General features: G+C 51.0%; 1 protein-coding gene and 1 pseudogene across 1 annotated transcript in view; one reads left to right on the top strand and one right to left on the bottom strand.

The window, feature by feature from the left end:
- Window positions 1-6,448: 6,448 nt before the first annotated feature.
- IGDCC3 (immunoglobulin superfamily DCC subclass member 3) overlaps window positions 6,449-20,828 on the bottom strand; it is a 38,954-nt gene continuing 24,574 nt past the window's right edge. Inside the window, exons 5-16 of the mRNA XM_025038743.1 lie at window positions 13,656-13,800; window positions 13,162-13,292; window positions 12,585-12,722; window positions 11,104-11,262; window positions 9,785-9,950; window positions 9,270-9,517; window positions 8,902-9,066; window positions 8,429-8,620; window positions 8,180-8,284; window positions 7,582-7,720; window positions 7,209-7,425; window positions 6,449-6,919 (exon numbers count right to left, since the gene is read on the bottom strand). Coding sequence (XP_024894511.1) covers window positions 6,713-6,919; window positions 7,209-7,425; window positions 7,582-7,720; window positions 8,180-8,284; window positions 8,429-8,620; window positions 8,902-9,066; window positions 9,270-9,517; window positions 9,785-9,950; window positions 11,104-11,262; window positions 12,585-12,722; window positions 13,162-13,292; window positions 13,656-13,800 — 2,012 coding nt within the window. The 3' untranslated portion in view covers window positions 6,449-6,712. The remainder of the gene's footprint in view (window positions 6,920-7,208; window positions 7,426-7,581; window positions 7,721-8,179; window positions 8,285-8,428; window positions 8,621-8,901; window positions 9,067-9,269; window positions 9,518-9,784; window positions 9,951-11,103; window positions 11,263-12,584; window positions 12,723-13,161; window positions 13,293-13,655; window positions 13,801-20,828) is intronic.
- On the top strand, window positions 19,235-19,353 carry LOC112469880 (annotated as a pseudogene).

Here is a 20,828-nt window from a genome sequence, read left to right as displayed (position 1 = left end):
TGACCCTCTTGCTGGGCTCCCTTTCCACCTAGAAAGCCACATAAAGCTTTCCTAAGACATATCAACTGTGCAAAAAGCATATGCTCTGGAAATCTAGTAACCATTAATTCATACGTTTATTGAGCATCTACTAAGTGCCAGGCCCCATGCAGCAAGTGATAGTCTCCTGGCTGTTCAGTGATCTCATCATACAGTTCACACCTCCAAGCCTTTGCTCATGCTGTGTCTTCAGCCTTGGATGTGCTTTTCCCCCTTCTCCAGTCCTCTTCTGAGCCTTTCTTAATCCTAGACTTCCGTGAATCACGTTTTCTTCTGCTTCCACAGCTTGTTGCTAGTACCCATGCAAGTAAGTATATAGACAGATTGCAGTTATTTATTTATTTATTTTTTTCAAGCTTGTACTGTCAGTTGGCTAAGTCTGTCTCTCTCCTACCGGGCAGAGCACATCTTAACTGCTAGCCTCAATCAGATGTGGGTAGAGATCAGACCTTAAGTCTCCATAACTGTAATCTTCAATAATTCCACAGGGTGGCAGCAAAGCCCTCCAGTCACAGCCCTTCTCTGAGGAGCACAGCGCTTCCAGGCCTGGATACTGTGTCCAGAGGCTTCCCCTGCTCCCCGGCCCGGCTCCAGAGAGTCCAGGCCAGGTGCAGCGTTCTCTTCAAGCTTACTTTCAACTTTATCCCGCCCCTCACCGTCCACTTTGGGTCACTTTGCCCTGCTCACCCCTGGTTCTCTTCCTGTGACAATGAGATCGTTTGAACACTTAAACTGCACACTTCACTTATTATGATCTCGTTGAGTCCTAACAGCAAGTATTTTTTTAATGATAGCTTTATCAAGGTGTAATTCACATACCATACAATTCACCCATGAAAGTGTGTGTTATTCAATGGTTTTTAGTCTATTCACAGAGTTGTGTAACCATCACCACAATTTTAGAACATTTTTATCGCCCCCAAAAGAAACCCTGCACCCATTGGTAATCACTCCTCCTTTCCCGTGGACCCCCAGCCCCAGGCAACCACCAATCTCTTTCAGTCTAAAGATTCGCCTCTTCTGGACATTTCAGATAAACGAAATTATACAATAGATGGTCCTTTGGGACTAGCTTCTTTCACTTAGCATAATGTTTTTCAAAGTTCATCCATTTAACTATTAAATAATATCCTATTGTGTGGATATGCCACATTTCGTTTCTTCACTCATCAACCGATAGACATTTAAATTGTTTCCACTTTTTATCCATTATAGACAATGCAATTATGAATATCGGTATACAGAGTTTAGTGTAAACATATGTTTTCATTTTTCTTGAATATACACCCAGTAATAGAACTGATGGCTCATATAGTGACTATATATACAGACTTTTAAGGAACTGAAAGACCGTTTTTCATAGCAGCTGTATCACTTTTCATTCCCACTAGCAGTTTATGAGGGTTCCAATTTCTCCACATTCTCAACAATACCTGATATTATCTGACTTTTTGATTCTAGCCATCCTAGTGGGAGTGAAGTGATAATTCTGTGGTTTTACTTTTTTTCTTTCATATACTTATTGGCCGTTTGTGTGTCTTCTTTGAAAGAATGTCTATGCAGATCCTTTGCCCATTTTTAAATCGGATTGTCTTTTTAGTATTGAGTTGTTATTATTCTTGAGTTTAAAAGTTCTTTATATATTCTAGATGTAAGCCCCTTATCAGAGACATGATTGGCAATTATTTTCTCCCATTCTGTTGTAGTCTGCGCATTTTCTTGATTATGTCATTTGAAGCCCAAAAGTTTTTAATTTCGATGAATTATTAAAAATTATGAAAAATTAAATAATCTTATTTTTCTTTTTTGATTAGACTTTTGGCATCATATCAAAGAAACTTACCTAATCCAGAATCTGGCCAGGCTATGGGCATTTTGGAGTGGAGGCCAGGGCCAGACCCTGGATCACGGCAGTGGTGGGCACATGGCACAGGGTGACCCAACAGGCCATCCATGTGCTTGGGAGCTCCAAGTCCAGCATATATCCCTCTTGAGTTCAAGGAGCAAGGCCCTTCCCTTCCAGATCAACCTGGCTCCTCCCTCCTCTCAGCCTCCCTCCCTGCCCCAGGTGGCTCCTGAGGACCCGGGGGAGCAACAGAACTCAGAATCAGTCCTTATAATACCTCTTTGTGGGCAAGGCATGGGTTTAGATATCCCCTTCCCTGACTCTGGCCTGAACCCAGAGTTCAGGACAGTCCCCCCCATCAATGGTTGCTCCCACTCCTCCATTTCCTGTTTCCAACCCAGATCCCCAGAGTGATTCTCCTCACTGCCCCACCCCCAGTCTCTAGGTAATAGTCCACCTGCCCTCCATGTTTACTACCCAACCCCATACTTCTCCCTCTTCCCTCCCTCTAGGCTCTGATTGTGGCATGGCTCCACTGAGTGGAAAGGGCCCAGGTGGGGTGTGGCTGTCCTGACTTCCAGACCTGACTCTACCTCTAACTTCCTTGGGACCTTGAGCAACTCCTACCCATCATGGACCTCAGTTGCCTCGTCTTTCTCATGAGGGGTCAGTGGTCCCTTCCAGCGCTGTCATTCTGACATCTACCATCCTGGGAAGGTGGGAATCTCAGGCTTGCACCAGCTCCCCTTGGCTCTCCCACCCCTCACTGCTTGAGGAGAGAGAGCAGGCAGCAGAGGAGCCCATTTCCAGGTGTTCACAGCAGCCTGGTCTTCCTCCCTGTGGCCTCAGGACTGGAACTCCAGACCATTCACACTAATAATCAGGATGAGACCCACGAACAGGGTTTAATGTAGGCGTCAGGAGAACTCCTTGTCCTCCTGCAGCCCCAGCAGCAGTCCTCTCAGGCTGTGTCCTTGTCCCCTCCCATCATCCCCAGGGCCTCTGGGGGAGCTTTCACCCCTCTCCCAGCCTCACAGCTGACATTTGTTCTCTACCTGTCCCTCCTCAGTGGTCTCGTGGTAAAACATGCTCACTCTTCTTTAACTACTCTGATCAAAAAGAGGAATCTAATTCCCTCCACAGGAATATGGCTGCCTTGGTGGCTTGCTTCTAATGAACAGAACATGGCAGAAGTGACACTGTGTGATGTCTAGGGCTAGGGCTGAGCCAGTTTACACCTGGCTCTCTCAGGACACTTGTTCTTGGATCCCAGCCACCATGCTGTGAGGAAGCCCGGGCCACACGGAGGTGCTGAGGCTGTCAACTAGCGTTAGCCACCAGATATGTGAGCCAGGAATCTTCAGATGATTTCAGCTCCCAGGCTTCAAACTGCCTGGCTGCTGCCGAGTGGAGCAGAGACAGCTGTCCTGCTGAGCCTAAACTACAGAGTTGTGAACAAAATAAATGTTAGGATAAAACACTAAGTTGTGGGGTAGTCTGTTAACAGAGCAAGTAGCTAATTGGAGTAGGTTGCAAGCCTTGGTTGCTGCTGATTTCTGCCCAAAGAGAGCGTGTGTGTCAGGTCCTGCTTGTACTTGCATGTAATTTGTGTGCAATTTGCATGCATCTACATGGGTCATATTAAGTGGTTTCTAAATGTTTACCCAATGCCTCCCTGGGAGAGGTACTAGTATCCTGGATTCTTGGAAGGGACAGGGGCCTTGAATGCCCCTTTAGGGGCACTGGAGGTTATGTGGTCTACTCTCCTACTCCTGCAGGGTCTGCTTGAACAGATGACAAATGCGCCACCTCCCCAGGAAGCCCTTGGACTGCTGGAGTTGTTGAAGAGTTCTCGTGTTTGCCAAGTCCCATGCAGAGAAAGGTGAGGTAGTTATTTCCTCTGGGAAAACCAGGGAAAGTCAACAACTTCCTTGGAGATGCAGGACAGGTACCATGGTGGCCTCAGGCTGTTTCTCAGTTCAGCATCCACAGCACAATCACCATTTCTGGTCTGACCTGGCCCCCGGGCCAGGACCTTTCCTTTCAAATGTTCTTTTGGGAGCAGAACCCTGTTTTCAAGGGAACTCTCATGAAGAGTCCAACATATAAGACAGATAAGAGTGGAGCTGCTCTGGGTGAGGGTGAGCAGGGAGAAGGGAGCCTCCCAGAGAAGTTCCCCCAGACTCCTAAGCCACAGCCAGGGAACCCAGCTTGCAAACAAGTATCCTGGTTTGTTCCTTTCAAAAGGTCCTCTGGGCACAGAACCCAGCCCTCCAGATCTTCAGAGCCTCCCAGCAGTGAGCACTGGCTTTCCATTTAGCAGCAGAGGGGACATCGACATTCTCACTAAGCTTGAGGCCTGCTGATCCAGATCTTCGTCAGCACAACCACCTTGAAGCTAAGTCTCTCTTGGCCTATCCTAAGCCTCGGCAGCCCCAGACACCTGGCTTCAGGAGCCAGAACCAAGGAGAGAACAGGGAGAAATGCAGAGGCCTGGCTAAGGGTTCTGATTTTGTGCTCTGGAGTCACTCGGAGCTCCAGTTTCCTCAAAGATGAGGAGGAAAATAGTCCTTCATCGTAGACAATGCATAAAAAGCACATAGCCCTGCACACCACCTGACTCAATGTTAGTAGATTGTCACTACAGAGCGGAGGGACTGGTCTAGGATTCCTCACTGCCAGCTAAGGAGGCATGGAGCTGTCGTCGAAAGGCAGACCCTGGAACCAGGTAGGCCTAGCCTGGATACAAACTCTGACCCTGCCATGACTGGCTTATCTTTTCTGTAAAATGGAGATGATAATAGCTAGAATATCTACCTCCCAGGGAGGTTGTGAGGACCCAGGAAGCCTCCCCAGTCATGAAGACTTAGCGTGCATGGTGCCCTGCTAAGTGGTACACCGCAGTCTGCTGTTATTCCGGACTCTGACCCTGTGGGAAAATGGCCCGGCACACCACCGGCTACCTTCCTCCCGGCGCTCTCACCTCTGCCCCCTGGACCAGACACAGCCACCAAAAAACTCGAGGTTCACTTTGGCAACAGGACTTTTATTCAGTCAAAATGAGTGGAATGTGACAAAAGTCAGGCGAAGTCAGGCCAGGTGTCCCCCCACCTCCCATCTCCCTCAGACCCTTCCCACGGGAGAAGGTTCCAGGGTAAATGGGGGTACAGAGAAGCCACTGTGGGGACACTGTCTGGGAGCTTTGGGGAGCCCTCGGCACAGGCCCAGCATTTGTGAGAAGGGGCGGACTGCTTTTCCGAGTCCACATGGACATGACTCCAGTCTTCTATGAAAACATCACAAAGTCTACCTTCTTCAGCTAACTAACTAAAGTTTGGGGGTGGGGGCCCCTAGAGGGTTGGGGGTCAGGTACTTTAGGGTCTAATCTCACACTTAAGAAATACACTTATCATTTTTTCCTTTAAAAAAAAGTTTTCTTTCTTCTATTTAAAAAATGTCTGAGAGTAACCAAAAATAGGTATTTGTTTCCTTGGTTTTCTTTTTTCTTCTTTAAGTATTTCAAAGAACAATACAACAGAAAAGAGAAACAAGAAGTCACAAGAACATAAAAATTCTTAAACACACGTTGTATAAAAATAGCTTCCGGCCACATCTGCTGACAGTGGTGTTTCCACTGTCCAGGGGTTGGGTCAAGCTGGCTGTGTCCCATGGGACACCTCTGCTGGGGACCCCCGGCCCCTACACACGCACACACCTGTCACACACACAGTACATTCCAGGGACTGGCCTGCTCCAGGGCTCTTTGTCTGGGCAGGACAGGAGGCAGGCGACAGCCCACCCTCCCGAAGCCCAGGCGGGGAGAGGCTCATTGGGATCCCAGTGGAGCATGAGTTGACTGAGAGGGTCAAAATGCGAGAGGACAGACAAGACCAGACAGAGCACTGGCAGCGTGCTGAGAGGTGGCTAGTTTGGAGCAACGATTTATATTTCAAGGAAAAAATTTTCCTCTCATTTTTGGCTTTTTTTCACATTTTCTTTGACCAATTCCATCTTTAATGCTGCAGGCCCCAAGAGACCTACCCTTGGTGACTTAGCCTCTGGCCTCCTCTCTGGGGGAGAGACAGGGGGCTGTGGGCAGGAGGAGGAGCCAGGAGGGAGGATCCAGTGACGACACAGGCCCAAGAGCCAGTAAGCCTTGAGGTAGACAGTTTCTTTCACACTTGGAAACGGGGAAGTGTTTTTTTTTTGTTTTTGTTTTTGTTTTCTTTTTTAAAAAAAAAAACCTCTGGACAACAATGTGGGGAGAGGAAGGGGTGCCCATAAAGGGACTTGAGGTAGGAGTGCATTTGGGGTTCTATGGGGGAAGGGGGCTGAGGCCAGAGCCCACTCCCCCAAGGACATTCATTCCGGCTGAGGTAGGTGCTGAAAACCAAAACAGCAAAATTCCATCCTGAGAAAACAAGGTCAGTGGAGGGTGACCGTGCCAGGGGCCCAGCCACAGCAGGGGCATATTTTTGGAATCTAACTCACCTTCCTCTCTCTTCTCTTTCTCTCTCTCTTTTTTTTTTTTTTTTTTTTCATTTTTAGGGGTTTTTTTTTTTTTTTAAAGGAAAACATTAGTTCAGTTCCAAGTCATGTGGGTACCAAGCAGAGGTGAGGGGGCATTAGCCTAAAAGAGGGACTCCTGCAGGGACCCCTCCAGGTCCTTGGGCAGGGGGTGGGGGTTCCCTGACAAGGCTACTTTAGGTCTTGACAACCTGAGGGGCAGTCAGGAGAGAAATCCATCTGCATCCCACATGACAGGAGAAATCTTGCCTTTGACCTGAGAATGGGGGATTCCCCCGTCCAGAGCCTGCCAGACACTGGCTACTGGGCAGCTGGTCCTGTGGAAGGCTGAGTAGCCTGTCCTTCACTGAGATGGCCAGGGCCTACGTCCTGGGGTGGCAGGGCAGCTGCGGGGCTTGCGCGGGGAGCCTTGGCCTCCAACGTCCTCTCCTCCAGAAGACCGAACCCCTGAAGTGGCAGCATGGAGAGCTGGGTCTCCTCACACAGGGTCGGGGCCGCAGGATTCTGCTGGGGATGGGCCAGTCATACAGGCATCAGCATGAGGGCCAGAGGCCCACAGGTCCCCCAACCAGGGGATTAGGCTCTGGACACGATCCTACTCAGGCCTTAGGGTCTCCAGGCCTCCCTGACTCAGAGGCACAGAGAAATGCACTGGCCATGTTTTGTGTCTGGAGAAAACCTGGAGCCTGACAAAGGCTGATGACCAAGGTCTGTGGCCAAGGTGAAGGGAGGGCAGGATTGGAAGGTGGTCAGAGGCTGAAGGAGGAGGTTTGCTCAAGGTGGGGGCACTCACCACGGGTCTGGGGTTAGGTCTGGGGTCTGGCTGGCCCACTGCCCCGGCCGGAGGGAACAGCTGCTCCAGTTCCTTCATGTCCACATGTTTCTCATCTCGGCCTAGTTGGCTCCGCTCTCCCCGTCCGGCCCCATTCAGTGCCAGGACTCCAGGGTCCCTCTGGCCCCGGGGGCCCTGAGGAGGGGATAGCTGGTTTTCTACATCCTTACATAAGAGGACCCTAAGGGGTGAGCCAAGAGTTCGGGGGAGAGATGTGGGAGTGAGAACAAAAGGATAGAGACAGTGAGCCCAAACGCTCCGCTCCCCCGCGCGCCTCCTTCTTTAGGCCTTCCTACCCCATGTTGGTGCAGCCACGTCTCCCTGGCCCAGCACCCACCTGCGCCTTTGGCCAAACAGGAGGAAGAGGACACAGAAGATGATGCAGGTGACTCCAATGTGGATGCCAATGACAATGCCTGTGGTGGACGTCTGGTTGGTGGCTTCCTCCTTCCGGCAGTCACACGGTGGGCTCAGGGCTGGGAGGGAGGCAGGTTGGGAGCTGTGGCTCTCCTGGTCTGAAGCACCCAAGCTCTGGGGGTTCCTTATCCCTCAGCTACTCCCAGCTTCAAGTCCACAGACCCTTTGCACTTGCCTAAGAGACTCCAGCCCAAACTTTTTGTTTTTTACTAGTTATTGAGCAATATGTGCCAGCTACTGGGAATAACACTGTACATCCTCAATGCAGCTCTACAAAGTGAGTATTATTGTCTCTCTTTTATAGAGGAGAAAACTGGGGCTCAGAGAGATTAAGTAGCTTTGCCAAGGTCACACAGCTAGCATGTTGCACAACCAAACTTCAAACTCAAATCTAAGCCTATGTTATCACTCTTCCACCCTCCTACTTTCCCTGGGTACCTGCGCCCCTCTTCCCTCAGCCCCTGGCCTCCTTTCCTGAGTGCCAGTCTTTAGCCCCACACCTCATCCACAACCCTCACCTGTCCTCTCAGATGCTCCCCTCAAAGACACAAAGCGAGCCGTGGCATTGCCATCCCCATGCTGGTTGTAGGCAAGTAACTTCACCTCGTACACTGCAGTGGGGTCTGGGGGAAAGGCAGGGCCGCTAAGTGACCACTCAGCCCCCACTGGGTGGCTCTGTCCCAGCAGGGAAATAGAGGTGACCACCTCTTGGCCTCAGGCACCGCACCCCTGCCCAGCTCCCCCAGCAGGGACTGCGTCCGCCTCACCGAGCTGGCTGAGGTTGTAGGAAGAGACAGTTCCAGGGAGCAGGATGGGGCCGGTGAAGGAGGTCTTGCTTGCTGGGCGGTAAAACAGCTTGAAACCGCCCTCGTGCTGGGCCAGCCGGGGCCAGGGCTCCCATAGCAGCTGCAGGGTGGAGCTGCCCAGCACCCGAACTGACAACAGGGGTGGGGCAGGGGCTGAGGGCACAGGAGGCCAAGACGTGAGGGCTTTTTCCACCTTCTCCCTGTGACCCAGACCCTCAAGAGCCTCACAGCTCTCTGGCCTCTGACCCTAGCTTGCTCAAACAGCACCTTTACATGAATTAGAAAAGGACACACCTTCCTCCAGGTAGACCCAGGCCCCACTCAGCCTCAGGGCCAAACATCCCCGTGCAGCAACAACCTGAACAAGTGTGCATGATGATTCTGCTCTAATACCCTGAGTGTCTGTGGTTTTGTACTCCACACCCAGGCCTCACCTTCGCCTAGGGTGCTGGCCAGCGTGGGAACAGAGGCTGAACTGGCCCCCCGTGGTGTATAGGCCTTGATGTAGAAGCTGTAGGCAGTGGAGGGCTCCAGGTCGCTCACCAGGTGTTGGAAGGTGCTCTTGCTGACTGCTTCCTGATACTCCAGCTCGGGTGGGTCTGGGGAGGCAAAGGGTAGGGCAGGGGAGTGTAAGGGGAACAAGGGAGTCCTCTGGGCACTGGTGAAATGAGGGCAGCCAGGGTGCAGGGGAGAGAAAGAATGGAAGGTGCTGGGTCAGGACATGCAGGATTGAAAGAGACAAGAAACGGTGACTAAGAGGAAGCGGTGCAGAGCCAGCCTTGCCCACTTGGCCCCTACGCACCAGCAGCCTTCCTGATGTGCAGGACATAGCCAATGATCTCCTTAGTGTTGACCAGGGGCTCATTCCAGGACACGCGGACCTCAGTGGACGATACAGAGACTGCCTGCACATTGAGGGGGGGCCCAGGCAGCCCCTCAGCCCACAGCACAGTCAGCCTGGCACTGGCCTGTGAGGAGCCAGCACTGTTCTCGGCCACACATTGGTAGATGGCCTCATCTTCAGGGCCGATTCCAGAAATGGTCAGCGTGCTGCAGGGGGAGGGAGAGTCTCAGGTCCCCTTCTCCTCCCACAGTACCCCTGTAGGTTCACCAAGTCTCCCCATTTGAGAGATGAAGACCTTGAACTCCTCTAGAAAACAAATGACCCCTCTGAGGTCTCCCAGCAGGTTAGTGGCAGACCTGAGACTCAAACTCAAGTCTCCAGACCTCAACTTAGTGTTCTTCCCTAGAGAGAGGTGCACAGCCTGCCCAGGCCACTCACTGCAGGCCCAACCCCAGCACACACCACACACTTGCCTGTTGTTATTCTTGAGCCTGACATGGCCTCCTGGCCCTAGCACCTGTCCATTCTTCAACCACGTGACGTGAGGAGGTGGCTCACCCTGGGCTTGGCAGGTGAACATGGCTGTGGTCCCAGCTGGCCTGGAAATGGACTGGGGGTGCTGGACAAACTCTGCAGGGGCTGGGTGGGGAGCACAGAAAAGCATGAAGAGCAGTAAGGGTCAGGTGGAAAGGGATGAGACAGCTGTGAGTGAAGAGATGAGGAAAGGGGAAGAGGGGGTGGGATGGAGGTCTGCTTAGGACAGGGTGGGTCCCCAACACACACACCTGGAAAAATCCTCCAGGTGTGGCCGGGGCTCCAGGAGATGAGGGCAGGCCCCACCTCTATCCACCCCAGAGGCAGACCCAAGAGAGGACTCCATTTTAATGACTCTTTAAAAGACTGACATTTGTATCCGAAAGCAATCAAGCTGAGCTCCCTGTTCAGGAAATTGTTAAATAAATAAATGTGCTAATAGGTTTGGCTGCACCTCGAAGGCGGTAATGACTGCGAGATGGATGAGGCCTCAGTGCCAGCCCCCCTCGCCCCTACATTCAGTTCTGCTCTCCTCCAATCCCAGGCCTCAAGTTTCCATTAACACCCGAGAAATGAAATGCTCCATCACTTTCATTTGGACAGATTAACAGCACATGGAATGCTAAACACACGGGCATTTAAGTCTCTAATACCCCTCTCTCCCATGCTTTCCCCAGCTCTCCATGAGGCCGCAACCACAGCAAACTGGAGACGGTAAATTCAAGCCTAGTCCATGGGGACAGTTGAGCCCCAGGGCAGGAGGATGGATAGAAGGACCAAGTCAGCTGCAGAGGCCTTGCAAACTGTGGGAGTGGAGGCCACCTCCCTTGGTGAGGCGGGAGCTGGGGTGTGAGTGTGAAAATGACAAACACGCTGAGAGCGAGCAGGCAGGTGTGAGCGTGAAAGTGCCGCACGTGTGAATGAAAACAGCACGCAGCGCAAGGGACACATGTGAGAGACACGGGGTGGGAATCCCGCTGAGATCACGAAGTAGAAATGACTGGAGAAGTCATGCTGGCACCTGGAGGGGGTACACAGGGGCTCATGGCCAAGAATGTCCTCCCATTCCCGAGGCAGAGAAGAGAGCTGCCCGTTTGGCCTGGCCTGGGGACCTGGGGAGGGGCAATTATAGGAAACTGGGTGAGTCTAGGGTCCTGGGCCTGGGGTAAGGATGTTGATGAGGCAAGGAACAGGGCAGAAGGAGGCGGCTGTGGGGAAGCCCCTCCCCCTCCTCTCCCGGGGGTGGGGAGGTACGCACCTTGCACCACCAGCCGGCCCTGGGCTGTTCTTCTCACCCTGGTGCCAGGCCTGTTGGCTGCACAGACATAGACACCCGAGTGCTGGACGGTCACGTCTGAGATGATGAGGTTCCCCGTGCCCAGAACCTGGATGCCCTCCACCCCAATGGGGCGCCCATCTGGGAGAGAAGGAGAGAGGCCGTGAGGGAGGGTCAGGAAGATGGGTGTGGAAGAAGGGGAAATTGTGAACGTTCCAGAGTGTCTGCCGATCCACCAGTCCTCCGGGGGTCCCAATCTCTGACTCAACGCCTTTCCTCCCAAGCATCACATCAGCACGGTGGAGGTGATGCGGGCAGAACTGAAAACATTCCTCTAGCAGTAGCGACCCGGGTCCTAATTCCAGCATTGTCACTGACTCACTGGTGACTTCCAAGGTTCTCTCAGTTTCTCAATCAGAAAAGTAAGGGTTTTGAATTAAATGGATTTTCACAGTGTGGTTTGTCTCAAAAAAAGTTTTACAGTCAAATATCCATTCCACTCCTGGACTGTCACAATGTCCATTAACATAAAGGCTCTGAGAAGTCCTGCAGCAAAAGGACTTGGTTGACTGTTTTCTAAAGTTGTTAGACCACCAGGTCATTCTTTCCCCAGGCAGATAGTGCTTTGGGGAATGTTGGACCAGATGGTCTTTGCAGTGCCTCTGGGCCCCTCCTAATGGTGTGGAGGCTCTTTTCTGCCTCTCCCAGGGACCGTGCCCTCCCCCACCCCACCCCTACCCCCACCAGGATCACATTAGCACAGTCAGAATGCAAGGAGACAGCTCCCCATTCAGTCCCTGAAGTGGTGAAATCTACTCCATTATCTGGCCTGCTGCCCCCTCCTTCCCTGATCACTCAGCTGCCACAATGTGATGCAGTCTCCTTGTGAATGCCCACCCCACTTCATCCCTCCAGACTCTCCTTCCCCCAGTGACCTTTCTGCTCAGACAATGTGGACCCATCTGCACCCTTTCATTTCTCTCCTTCAGCTGCCTAGGGATTTAGGCCAGGGATTTAGGGGGCCAGACTAGAGACTGGGGGGCCCGCAGTAAGGGTGTGATAACTGGTTGAGATTTTGAGGCATCTAGGATTACATAGCTGGGGTGTCTGGCCAGGGTGTAGAGGGCAGAGATGGGTGGGAAGGAAAAGGGACGGGGTGCTGAAAGCTGCAGAGGGGTTCTGGAGGGTGATGGAAGCAGGGAGGAGGGGCTTGCTCAGGACTGGACAAGGTAACCCAGGGAGCTAAGCCAGCAGCACAAGGAGGAGGGAGAATGCAGCGGGCAGGCGGACCTCCCTGGTACTGCCAAGGAGAGGAAACGTAACCCCTCCCCAGACCTTGCAGAGACCAGACCCCCATGGAGAACAAACAGGATTCAAAGTGCCCCTAGAGCTGGGTGATGAGACAGGCCCTCCCAGGAGGTGGGACAGGGTGGGAGAGGCTGGAGCTTTGGGATGAGGCTCACCCAGGCGGCTCCAGGACACAATGGGGCGAGGGTTGCCCGTGGCGACACACTCCAGCACTGCGGTCTGGTGCACAGTCAGGGTAAGGTTCTCAGGCCCCACGAGGATCACCGGCTCCCTGTAGGCCCCAGAGCCTGAGCCTGGGAGGAAGATGCCACGTTTCTTCACTTCAGCTGGGACCCTTCCTACCTCCTCATCCCACCCATAACCCAGGACATAGGGGGCATAAAATAAACGCCAGCCCAAAAAACAGGTCCTGTGGGCAGAGAGGAGATGCCAGGGGCCTCAGGATGTTGCTCCCACCCATCCCTCAGCTCCTGGACCTGCAGGGCCTCTAGCAACGAGAGAGCCCCCAGGATAAGCAAAGGCTGGGCTTCCCCAGGTAGAACTGAGCCAGGGAGCAGGCCTTGGAGTCCTTCTGAACCTTCACCTGGAGCACAGAGCTTTAGGCTTAGAAGATGCTCTGCTTACCCTTGACAGACAAGTCTCCAGGAGCCAGCTGAAAGGGGATTTATTTGAGGGTGGGGAGAAGTCAGGAGGCTTGCTGGAGGAAGAACTAGGCAGGAAAAGGACACTCACCCGACACAGTGAGCCTGGCCCCGTGGCTGACACGGACGCTGGCAATGTTTGAGGCCACGCAATGGAAGATGCCACTGTCCTCAGCCCGAAGTCCTGTGATCTGCAGGACCCCCTTGGGCAGCAATGTGTACCTGTTGTGAGGGGGGCACACAGCTGACCAGCAGCACTGGTACCATCAGCCACAGGGACACCGAGCATTACACACAGCCTGTCTCCCAGGCACTGTCCCAATGTGACTGTCATCATCAGAGACACACACTGGGACTCTCAAAGGTGGACACACTCACAATTCCAGCCTTGACAACAATCATACACAGTCCTTTTCACAGACACATCCATGAGCATCAAATCTGGGTCCAGCAAGCCACGGGGTCAGTCAGTGTCAACACAGCTGCTGAAAGCCCACCCTGGAGGCTGAAGGAGGTCCTTCTTTAAGGCCCAGGTCCCAGGCCCACCTCCTCATCTTCCCTCCAGCTTTCCCACATGTGGCTCACCTCTCATTGTCTGTGTCAATGGGGACTCTGTTCTTCTCCCATGTGATCAGGGGTTTGGGAAGCCCATGGATTTGGCACTGGAAGCGGGCCACGCCACCCTCCTCGCCCACGGTGGCCTGGGGATGCACATGGAAGTCGGACATGGCTGGCGAAAAAAAGGGAGATGTGAGTAGGTGAGGAACACTGCTGAGGTGCAGAGGGGAGGTTGTGTGTGTGTCTGTGGGGGGGTCATCACAGACCAGTGTCCTAGAACCCTGGAGCTTACCCCACCAAGCAGCAGTGGTTTTTCTGGATCTGGTAGATACAGGGCATCAGCTTGGAGAGACATCTACACTTACCCTGCCTTCCGCTCTGGGAAACATCTCCCCCGAAGGGAGTGGTACAGGCTGGGCTGGGACACTTAGAGAAAGGTCTAGACAGATTTTGGGGTGACAAACCTCTAACGAGGAAATCTCGGGTTGCCGACCCTCAAAGGCCAGTCAGAGAAAGTCCTGCTCCTGAGTCCACCTGACTACTTTTTCTACTGTTTTCCAAATTATTTTTATAAACTTCCCCATGGCAAGGCCTAAGTATTACGCTGCATGTTTTACAGAATGGGAAACTGAGGCCTAGAGAGAGGATGCAGTCAGTCCAGTGTTGCCCAGCAGGAACACCTGTCATTAGACGCTAGTTACCAGCGCCCAGTGGTATTGGTATTCTTTGCCTTTCCTTCTCACCCCCCACCCCCAGTTCTTCTGCAGCTTTTGGATGCACCCCAAGGGGGTGGTATAATATCCATCCAAGGTGACAAGCCTCTCAGAAGTCTGTCAGACCTACCAATCTACATTTCAATGCGTCATAAATATTCAGGGGACCCCTCCCCACCTTTTGGGAATCTGAACTAACTGCTTGAAGTCTGGTCTGCAGAGGCCTGTGTAGAGGGGCCGTGGTGCATGCCCCCACCCATTTTAGGCTGGTTAAGTGTTCCTGCTCACCTTCATTCCCACCCATCCCCAAACCCCACCCTGCAAAGCTCAGGGAAGGGGCCCCTCCCACTCAGGTTCCCAGCTTCAGCACCGGGGCTGCTATTTCATTAAAATCCACTTTGCTTCAAGTGCGGGAAGGCGGCTCACCATCTGTCCAGGCAGTAAGCCCCTCCCCTCCAGCACTCCATCAACTGGGACAGTCTTCCCCTCCCAGAAGAATACCCGCTCCCACAGCAGCAGGGGCACTGGAGCTGGTCCTGGCTCCTGCTCCCAGCTCCCTGGTGTGGGTGGGCACACCCTGTCTCAGGCCCCCTCAATCCGCTGGCTTGTCCTAGACTCCAGGCAGCCTCGAAAGGCTGAGTCTTTGTGCCCTTCTTCCCAGAGCCTCTGGGGGATGACTCTTTTGTGGCTCATTCTCCATCTCATTTGCATGTGGTTCATTAAATATAAACATGCATAAAAATCCCCCGCCCTGCCTCCTCCTCTTTTGCGGCCTCTTGGGAGCATGGCTGATAGGGTGTATGTGCCTCTTTGCACATGAGTGTGGGTCTGTGTTTGCCCGGAAGACACGGCTGTCCCTGCATGTATGGTATGAATGTCCACTACTGGGCGTGAACGTGGGCTTGTATCTCTCGGCTCCTGTGGCTGGTGTGTGATTCTGGAACCGTGTAATTAATCACACGTTTCCCCATGCAGGTATAGCCCTAACAAACAGTATTTCTGGGCCTTCGGAGCAGCAGGTGGCAGGAGGTGGCGGCAAGTGCCCCAGCTGGAGGGAGGATTCCCCAGGGAGCACCATGAGGTCAGCCTGTCCTGTCTCAGACCAAAGGCTGTATTTGGCCAAGGGCCTGCAGATCAGCCCAGGGGGTTGGGGGATGGGGCCGAGGCACGGCCTCCAGGTCTCTCTGCCCCTCAACCTCCAGTTAGGAAGGACTGGAAGGGAGCCTGGGGAGTAGAGAAGGCACCCAGGCTCTTGGGTTGGCTGTCTGTGACCCGGCCCTGCCCATTTAGAAGCTGGGAAGCTGCCTGCCCCCTCCTCACTCCAGCTGGAGAGGAGCTCAAAGCGCCCCAGGGACTTAGGGCGGGGACTAATGGCTCTGCTGACTACAGATGCCTCCTCATTAAGGAACCAATCCTTTTGTGTTTCTAGCCCCCATTCTTGGCTCCCTGGAGGAGCCTAGAGCTAGGAACCGGCCTGAGCAGAGATACAAGGGAAAGGGCTGCTTCTTTAAAAGTGCACTGGGGATGGAGAAAGTAGGGCCTCTACTATCTAGCTCCTCTTTCTCCCACAAAACTAAAAATGACAGCAGCATGGGCTGCATGTGATGCTGGAGAGGAATGTTCAAGCAGGATGGGGTCATATGTACAGAACCAGTCTGATCCTCAACACATGTCACAGCAGGACTCCCAAGGGTCCCCTGGTGCCCCTTGGATACAACTGGGACCTCTCCCTGCTCAGAACTCCACTTTCCCTTCCATCAGAGCAACAGCACCTTTCTAACAGCTTACTTAATTGCAGTTCTGCCAAACATTTCATTTGAAGAGAAGCTATGCCTTTAAAAGTACTTAAAATTACTCATCTAAAGCCATCCCCTTCATATTATGAAGGGGAAACTAAGGCCCAGGGCCAGTTGGTGGCTCTCCACGCCTCGAATCAGAAGTCCCATGCCCCAGGCCCTCTGTGGAGGTGCCTCTTAGTTCTCCAGCAAGATTTTCACTCTCCAAGGGCAGGTAACTCCAGAGTGGACTGCAGGTTGGATTGGTATCTTCTCACTGGTTGAGTTGGTGCCATGTTACAAATTGCAAGGATTATTAAGAGCCCCAGAGATGGTTCCTCAATCCTACCCCTCTGAGCCTCTGTGTACCCCAGTTGGCCACAGAGGTGTGATCCAGAGGAGATGGTTGCAATAGGAGGTGTGGTCCTCTTTATCAGAAGTTCCTTCTTCCCTCCTCTTCCTCACACATCTGTCTAGCCTTGCATATCCCTTAAATGTCCAGGAGATTGTCATGAGAGCCTGGGCAGGCCGTATCAGAGTGCCAGGCCCCTTATCTGTAAATGAAGAGGTAATTAGGTCTTGTCAGGGCCCTTCCAGCTCTGACTCCAGCCACCTTCATAAACAGGCCCTTATCCATATTCAGTTTAGTTGGCGTCACTTAGATTATTTCACTCACTCCTAGTTCACAGGTAACAGCAATTTTTCTCTAAGAAGTCAGGAGATAAAGTTTCTCGGTGCCACTTAGGCCTTCTCCAATCTCTCAGGGTGGGACATGTTTGGACTACAAATCTGTTTTTGCCCTGGCTTGTGCTCGCAGGGCACTGACACAGGGGAAGCTGTGTTTCAGCGTGCCTCTCTGGGGAGACGGTCCCTGGACAAGCATGGGTATGTGAGGCTGAGGGCCAGCCCTCTGATCACCCTGAGCCCTGAACAAGTCATCCTGGAGGCCACTGTGTGGTTGATAACGGTGTACGCAGGTTACAGACGCTATTTGTGGCCAGTTTTTGTAGTATGTGTTTGCGGTTGGTGGACATGGAGGTGGTGCTGTGGTTTGTGGCTCTTGATCCTTTATACTCCTGCTGACACTTGGGTGAGGTAGGCAAAGTTTGGGGTCCCTCACTTCAAGCTGGGGGATAAGAGGGAGTAATTGGCAGTGGTTGGGAGGCCCTTCCAGTGTGAGGGTCAGAGAGAGCAACACGGTGGACAAAGGCCCGCTTTGGTGGCAGTTGTGGAGAAAGGAAGAAGAAAGCACCTTTGTCCCCAAGCAATCTGGGAACAAATCTCCCAGTCCCTCCCTGCCTCAATCATGGGTATAGCTAGGCCATAGGGAAGGACAAGGGCAGAGAGCGAGCCCAGCAATCCACTGGCCTGGAAGGGAGCAGAAACAGGAAGGAAATGATTCCTGGACATTCCTATAAATCACCCCAAGGGGAGGGGTCTCCTGAGAGCCAGATCTAGAGTAGTTCAGGGAGGGGAGGGGAAGCTTTCCTCCTGGTCCAGGACCTCTGGCAAGGTCAGGCCTGGATCTGATTAGACAGGCTCCAGGGGGACGCTGGGGGGCAGCGAACGGTCGAGACAGAGTGCTGGGAAAAAAGCTGGCAGCCTCCCCTAAGCTCAGCCTCCAACCCTTCGGGTACTGCCAGACTCCTGTCCAGTGTGTGATGACAAAACAATCAGTGGGTATGTTGGGGTGGAGAGTTCAAAACAGCCTTTGCAAAAGCTGGTGGCACCAGGGGTCTGAGGCACCCACTACCTCTACTCACATAGCTGGGTCAAGAGAAACAACCATGAACTACAGACTCTTCCAAAGGCCATCAAGGCTGGTTCCCTCCTTGTATCTATCCCTGCCAACGACCAGAGACACATAGCCTCCTGGTCCCTTTTCAGGCTGCTCCGATGATTGTAATGATTTTCCTTACACTAGAGACATGCCTGAATCTCATACGCTTCTACCCAATGCCCCCAACTTTCTCCCCTTGAGTCACATTTTCCAATACAGTAGCCAGCTATTACGCACTTGAAATGTGGCCAGGCCAAACTGAGGTAGGCTTAAGTGTAAAATACATACTGGATTTCAAAGGCTTAGTATTAAAAAAAAAAAAAGACAGTAAACATTAGGCAAAAGTGAATCAAAATCATAACAAGATGCTACCTCACATCCATTAAGATGGCTGGCTACTATCAAAAAAAAACAAAAAAAAGAAAACAAAAAATAACAAAAGATAACAAGTGTCGGCAAGCATGTGGATAAATTGGAAAGAATTCCTGTACACTGTTGGTGGGAATGTAAAATGGTGTAGCCACTTTGGAAAATGGAATGGCGGTCCTCAAAAAAAAAAACCAAAAAACCATTATCACATAATCCAGCAATTCCACTTCTGAGTATATATCCAAAAGAATTAAAAGCAGGGTCTCAAAGAGATATGTGGACACCCATATTCATAGCAAAATTATTCACATTAGCTAAAGCATGGAAGCAACACAAGTTGCAGTGAATGAATGGATAAACAAAATGTGGTGTATACAGACAATGGAATACTATTCAGCCTTAAGAAAGATGGAAATTCTGACACAAGCTACAACATGGATGAACTCTGAGGACATTACACTAAGTGAAACAAACCAGTCACAAAAAGACAAATACTGTATGATTCAACTTAAATGAGGTAACTAAGTAGACAAATTCATAGAAACAGAAAGTAGAATGATGGTTGCTACGGGCTGAGAGAGAAATAGGAAGTTATTTAATTGTTCTAGAGATAGATGGTGGTGATGGTTTGTTTGCACAATAATATGAATGTACTTAATGCCACTGAACTTAAAAATGGCTAAGATAGTAAATTTTATATTATCTGTATTTAACTAGAATAAAAAAATTGGAAAAAATACTATGTAATTGATAACAATTTTAAAATATTGATTACAAGTTGCAATGATAATATTTAAAATTTTAAAGATAGTGCAAAAGTGTAAAAATATTAATAATCTAAAAATAATGATTAAATATTGGAATGATAATATTTTGGCTATATTAAGTAAAATAAAATTTATTATTAAAATTAACTTCATGTTTAAAAAAATTTTTTTTATAAATGTGACTACAAAAAATTTTAAATCAGTCTACAGCCATGCCACCCTGAACGTGCCTGATCTCGTCTGATCCCGGAAGCTAAGCAGGGTCGAGCCTGGTTAGTACTTGGATGGGAGACCACCTAGGAATACCAGGTGCTGTAGGCATTAAAAAATTTTTTTTTAAATCACCTGTGGTGGCTCACATTGTTTCTACTGAACAGTACTGCTGTAGAAGACACAAACAGCTTTGTTCTTTACCAAAGAGCCCTTCAAATACTTGAGGTCTGGGTTGTTCCCTGAGAAACATCTTCTGAGGTAAAATACCCTTAAATCTTTTAGCCACTTGTGATGTGAAATGATGTTCAGATACCTTGAGCCTGGAGACACTCCTCTAGCCAATCTCTGTGCGGGCAAGGCACCCTTACAATGTGGCATATAGAAGTAGCCAGAGCTCTTTGGGGATGAGCCCACAGGACATTATATCACCAGAGAACTATGAGCAGATTTCAGCCATCGGCTAGGGTGAGAACCTCTAGTAGTAGGCAGTAGCCACATGTGGCCATTTAAATTAAAATTAAATAAAAATTTTAAATTCAGTTTCTATGACTCATTAAGCACACTTCAAGTGCTCAATAGCCACAAGTGGCTACTGGCTACATTATGGGACAGGACCAATAGCATATTTCCATCATCATAGAAAATTTTATTGGACAGTGCTGGTACAGACCTAAGGCAAGACCCCAGACCCCCAGCTGCTTCCTCTCTTGCTGCCCCACCAGAAAACCCCCTTTTCTTTTCCATCTTCTTGACTAACCTAGCCGTGCTCCTGCTGGCTCCCTCCCCTCTTGGCCATATGGACTCAGAGACCTCGGACAAGACTTATATTTGATCACATCTTAGTAAGGCTATCACACTGCATGGCAGAAAAGGCCTTATACGGCAAGATTTCTGCTCCTAGTGGGGAAATACTTGCTAAGAGCTTTCTGAGGTAGTGGTACAGTGAAAAGTTTAATAGTACAGGCTCTGGAATCATATAGAATTGAGTTCAAAACTCAACACCTTCGCTATCGGCTGTGTGACATTGGGCAAGTTCCTCTCTCAGAACCTCACTTTATAAAATAGGGACGATAATAGCTCATGTTTCCAGAGCTGCAACATTAGAGGGATTCGATGAGATATATTTGTGAAGTGTTCAGCATGGTCCTTCATAAATAGAAAATACTTGCTAGCTATTGTTGAGAGAAAATTGTAGGCTCTTGACTTAAAAGGGAGATGAGAAGTTACTCAGGGCATGGCTGGCGGTTGGGGAAAGAAGGGATGGCAGCTATCTTCCTATCGAAAGGCTAAGGCTAAGGCTCACAGAGTTAGTGGTAGAGGCTCAAACTCCCTGAAGATGTGAGTAAAGTCAGAATTTGCAAGAGAGGGTCAATAGGCTGAGGGGGAGGGCAGTTGGGTATAAACCAGAGCTTGGCTTCTTCTATCTCATTTCTGCCTGGGGGCTTCATAGAGGCCCCAATAGACAAGCTGTCAGTTGGAAGAGGCCATTGGGTAATTGAGGCCTTGATTTCTCTAGTAAAATGTTTATGAAGCCCATAAACTCATGCCTTTATTGGCCAGGCTCATTCCAGGGGATGGATGTG

Source organism: Pteropus alecto, unplaced genomic scaffold (genome assembly GCF_000325575.1).
Source record: "Pteropus alecto unplaced genomic scaffold, ASM32557v1 scaffold86, whole genome shotgun sequence".
Classification (NCBI taxonomy): domain Eukaryota; kingdom Metazoa; phylum Chordata; class Mammalia; order Chiroptera; family Pteropodidae; genus Pteropus; species Pteropus alecto.
Note: the sequence above shows the minus strand (reverse complement) of the source record. Positions and strands in the feature narration are given on the sequence as shown.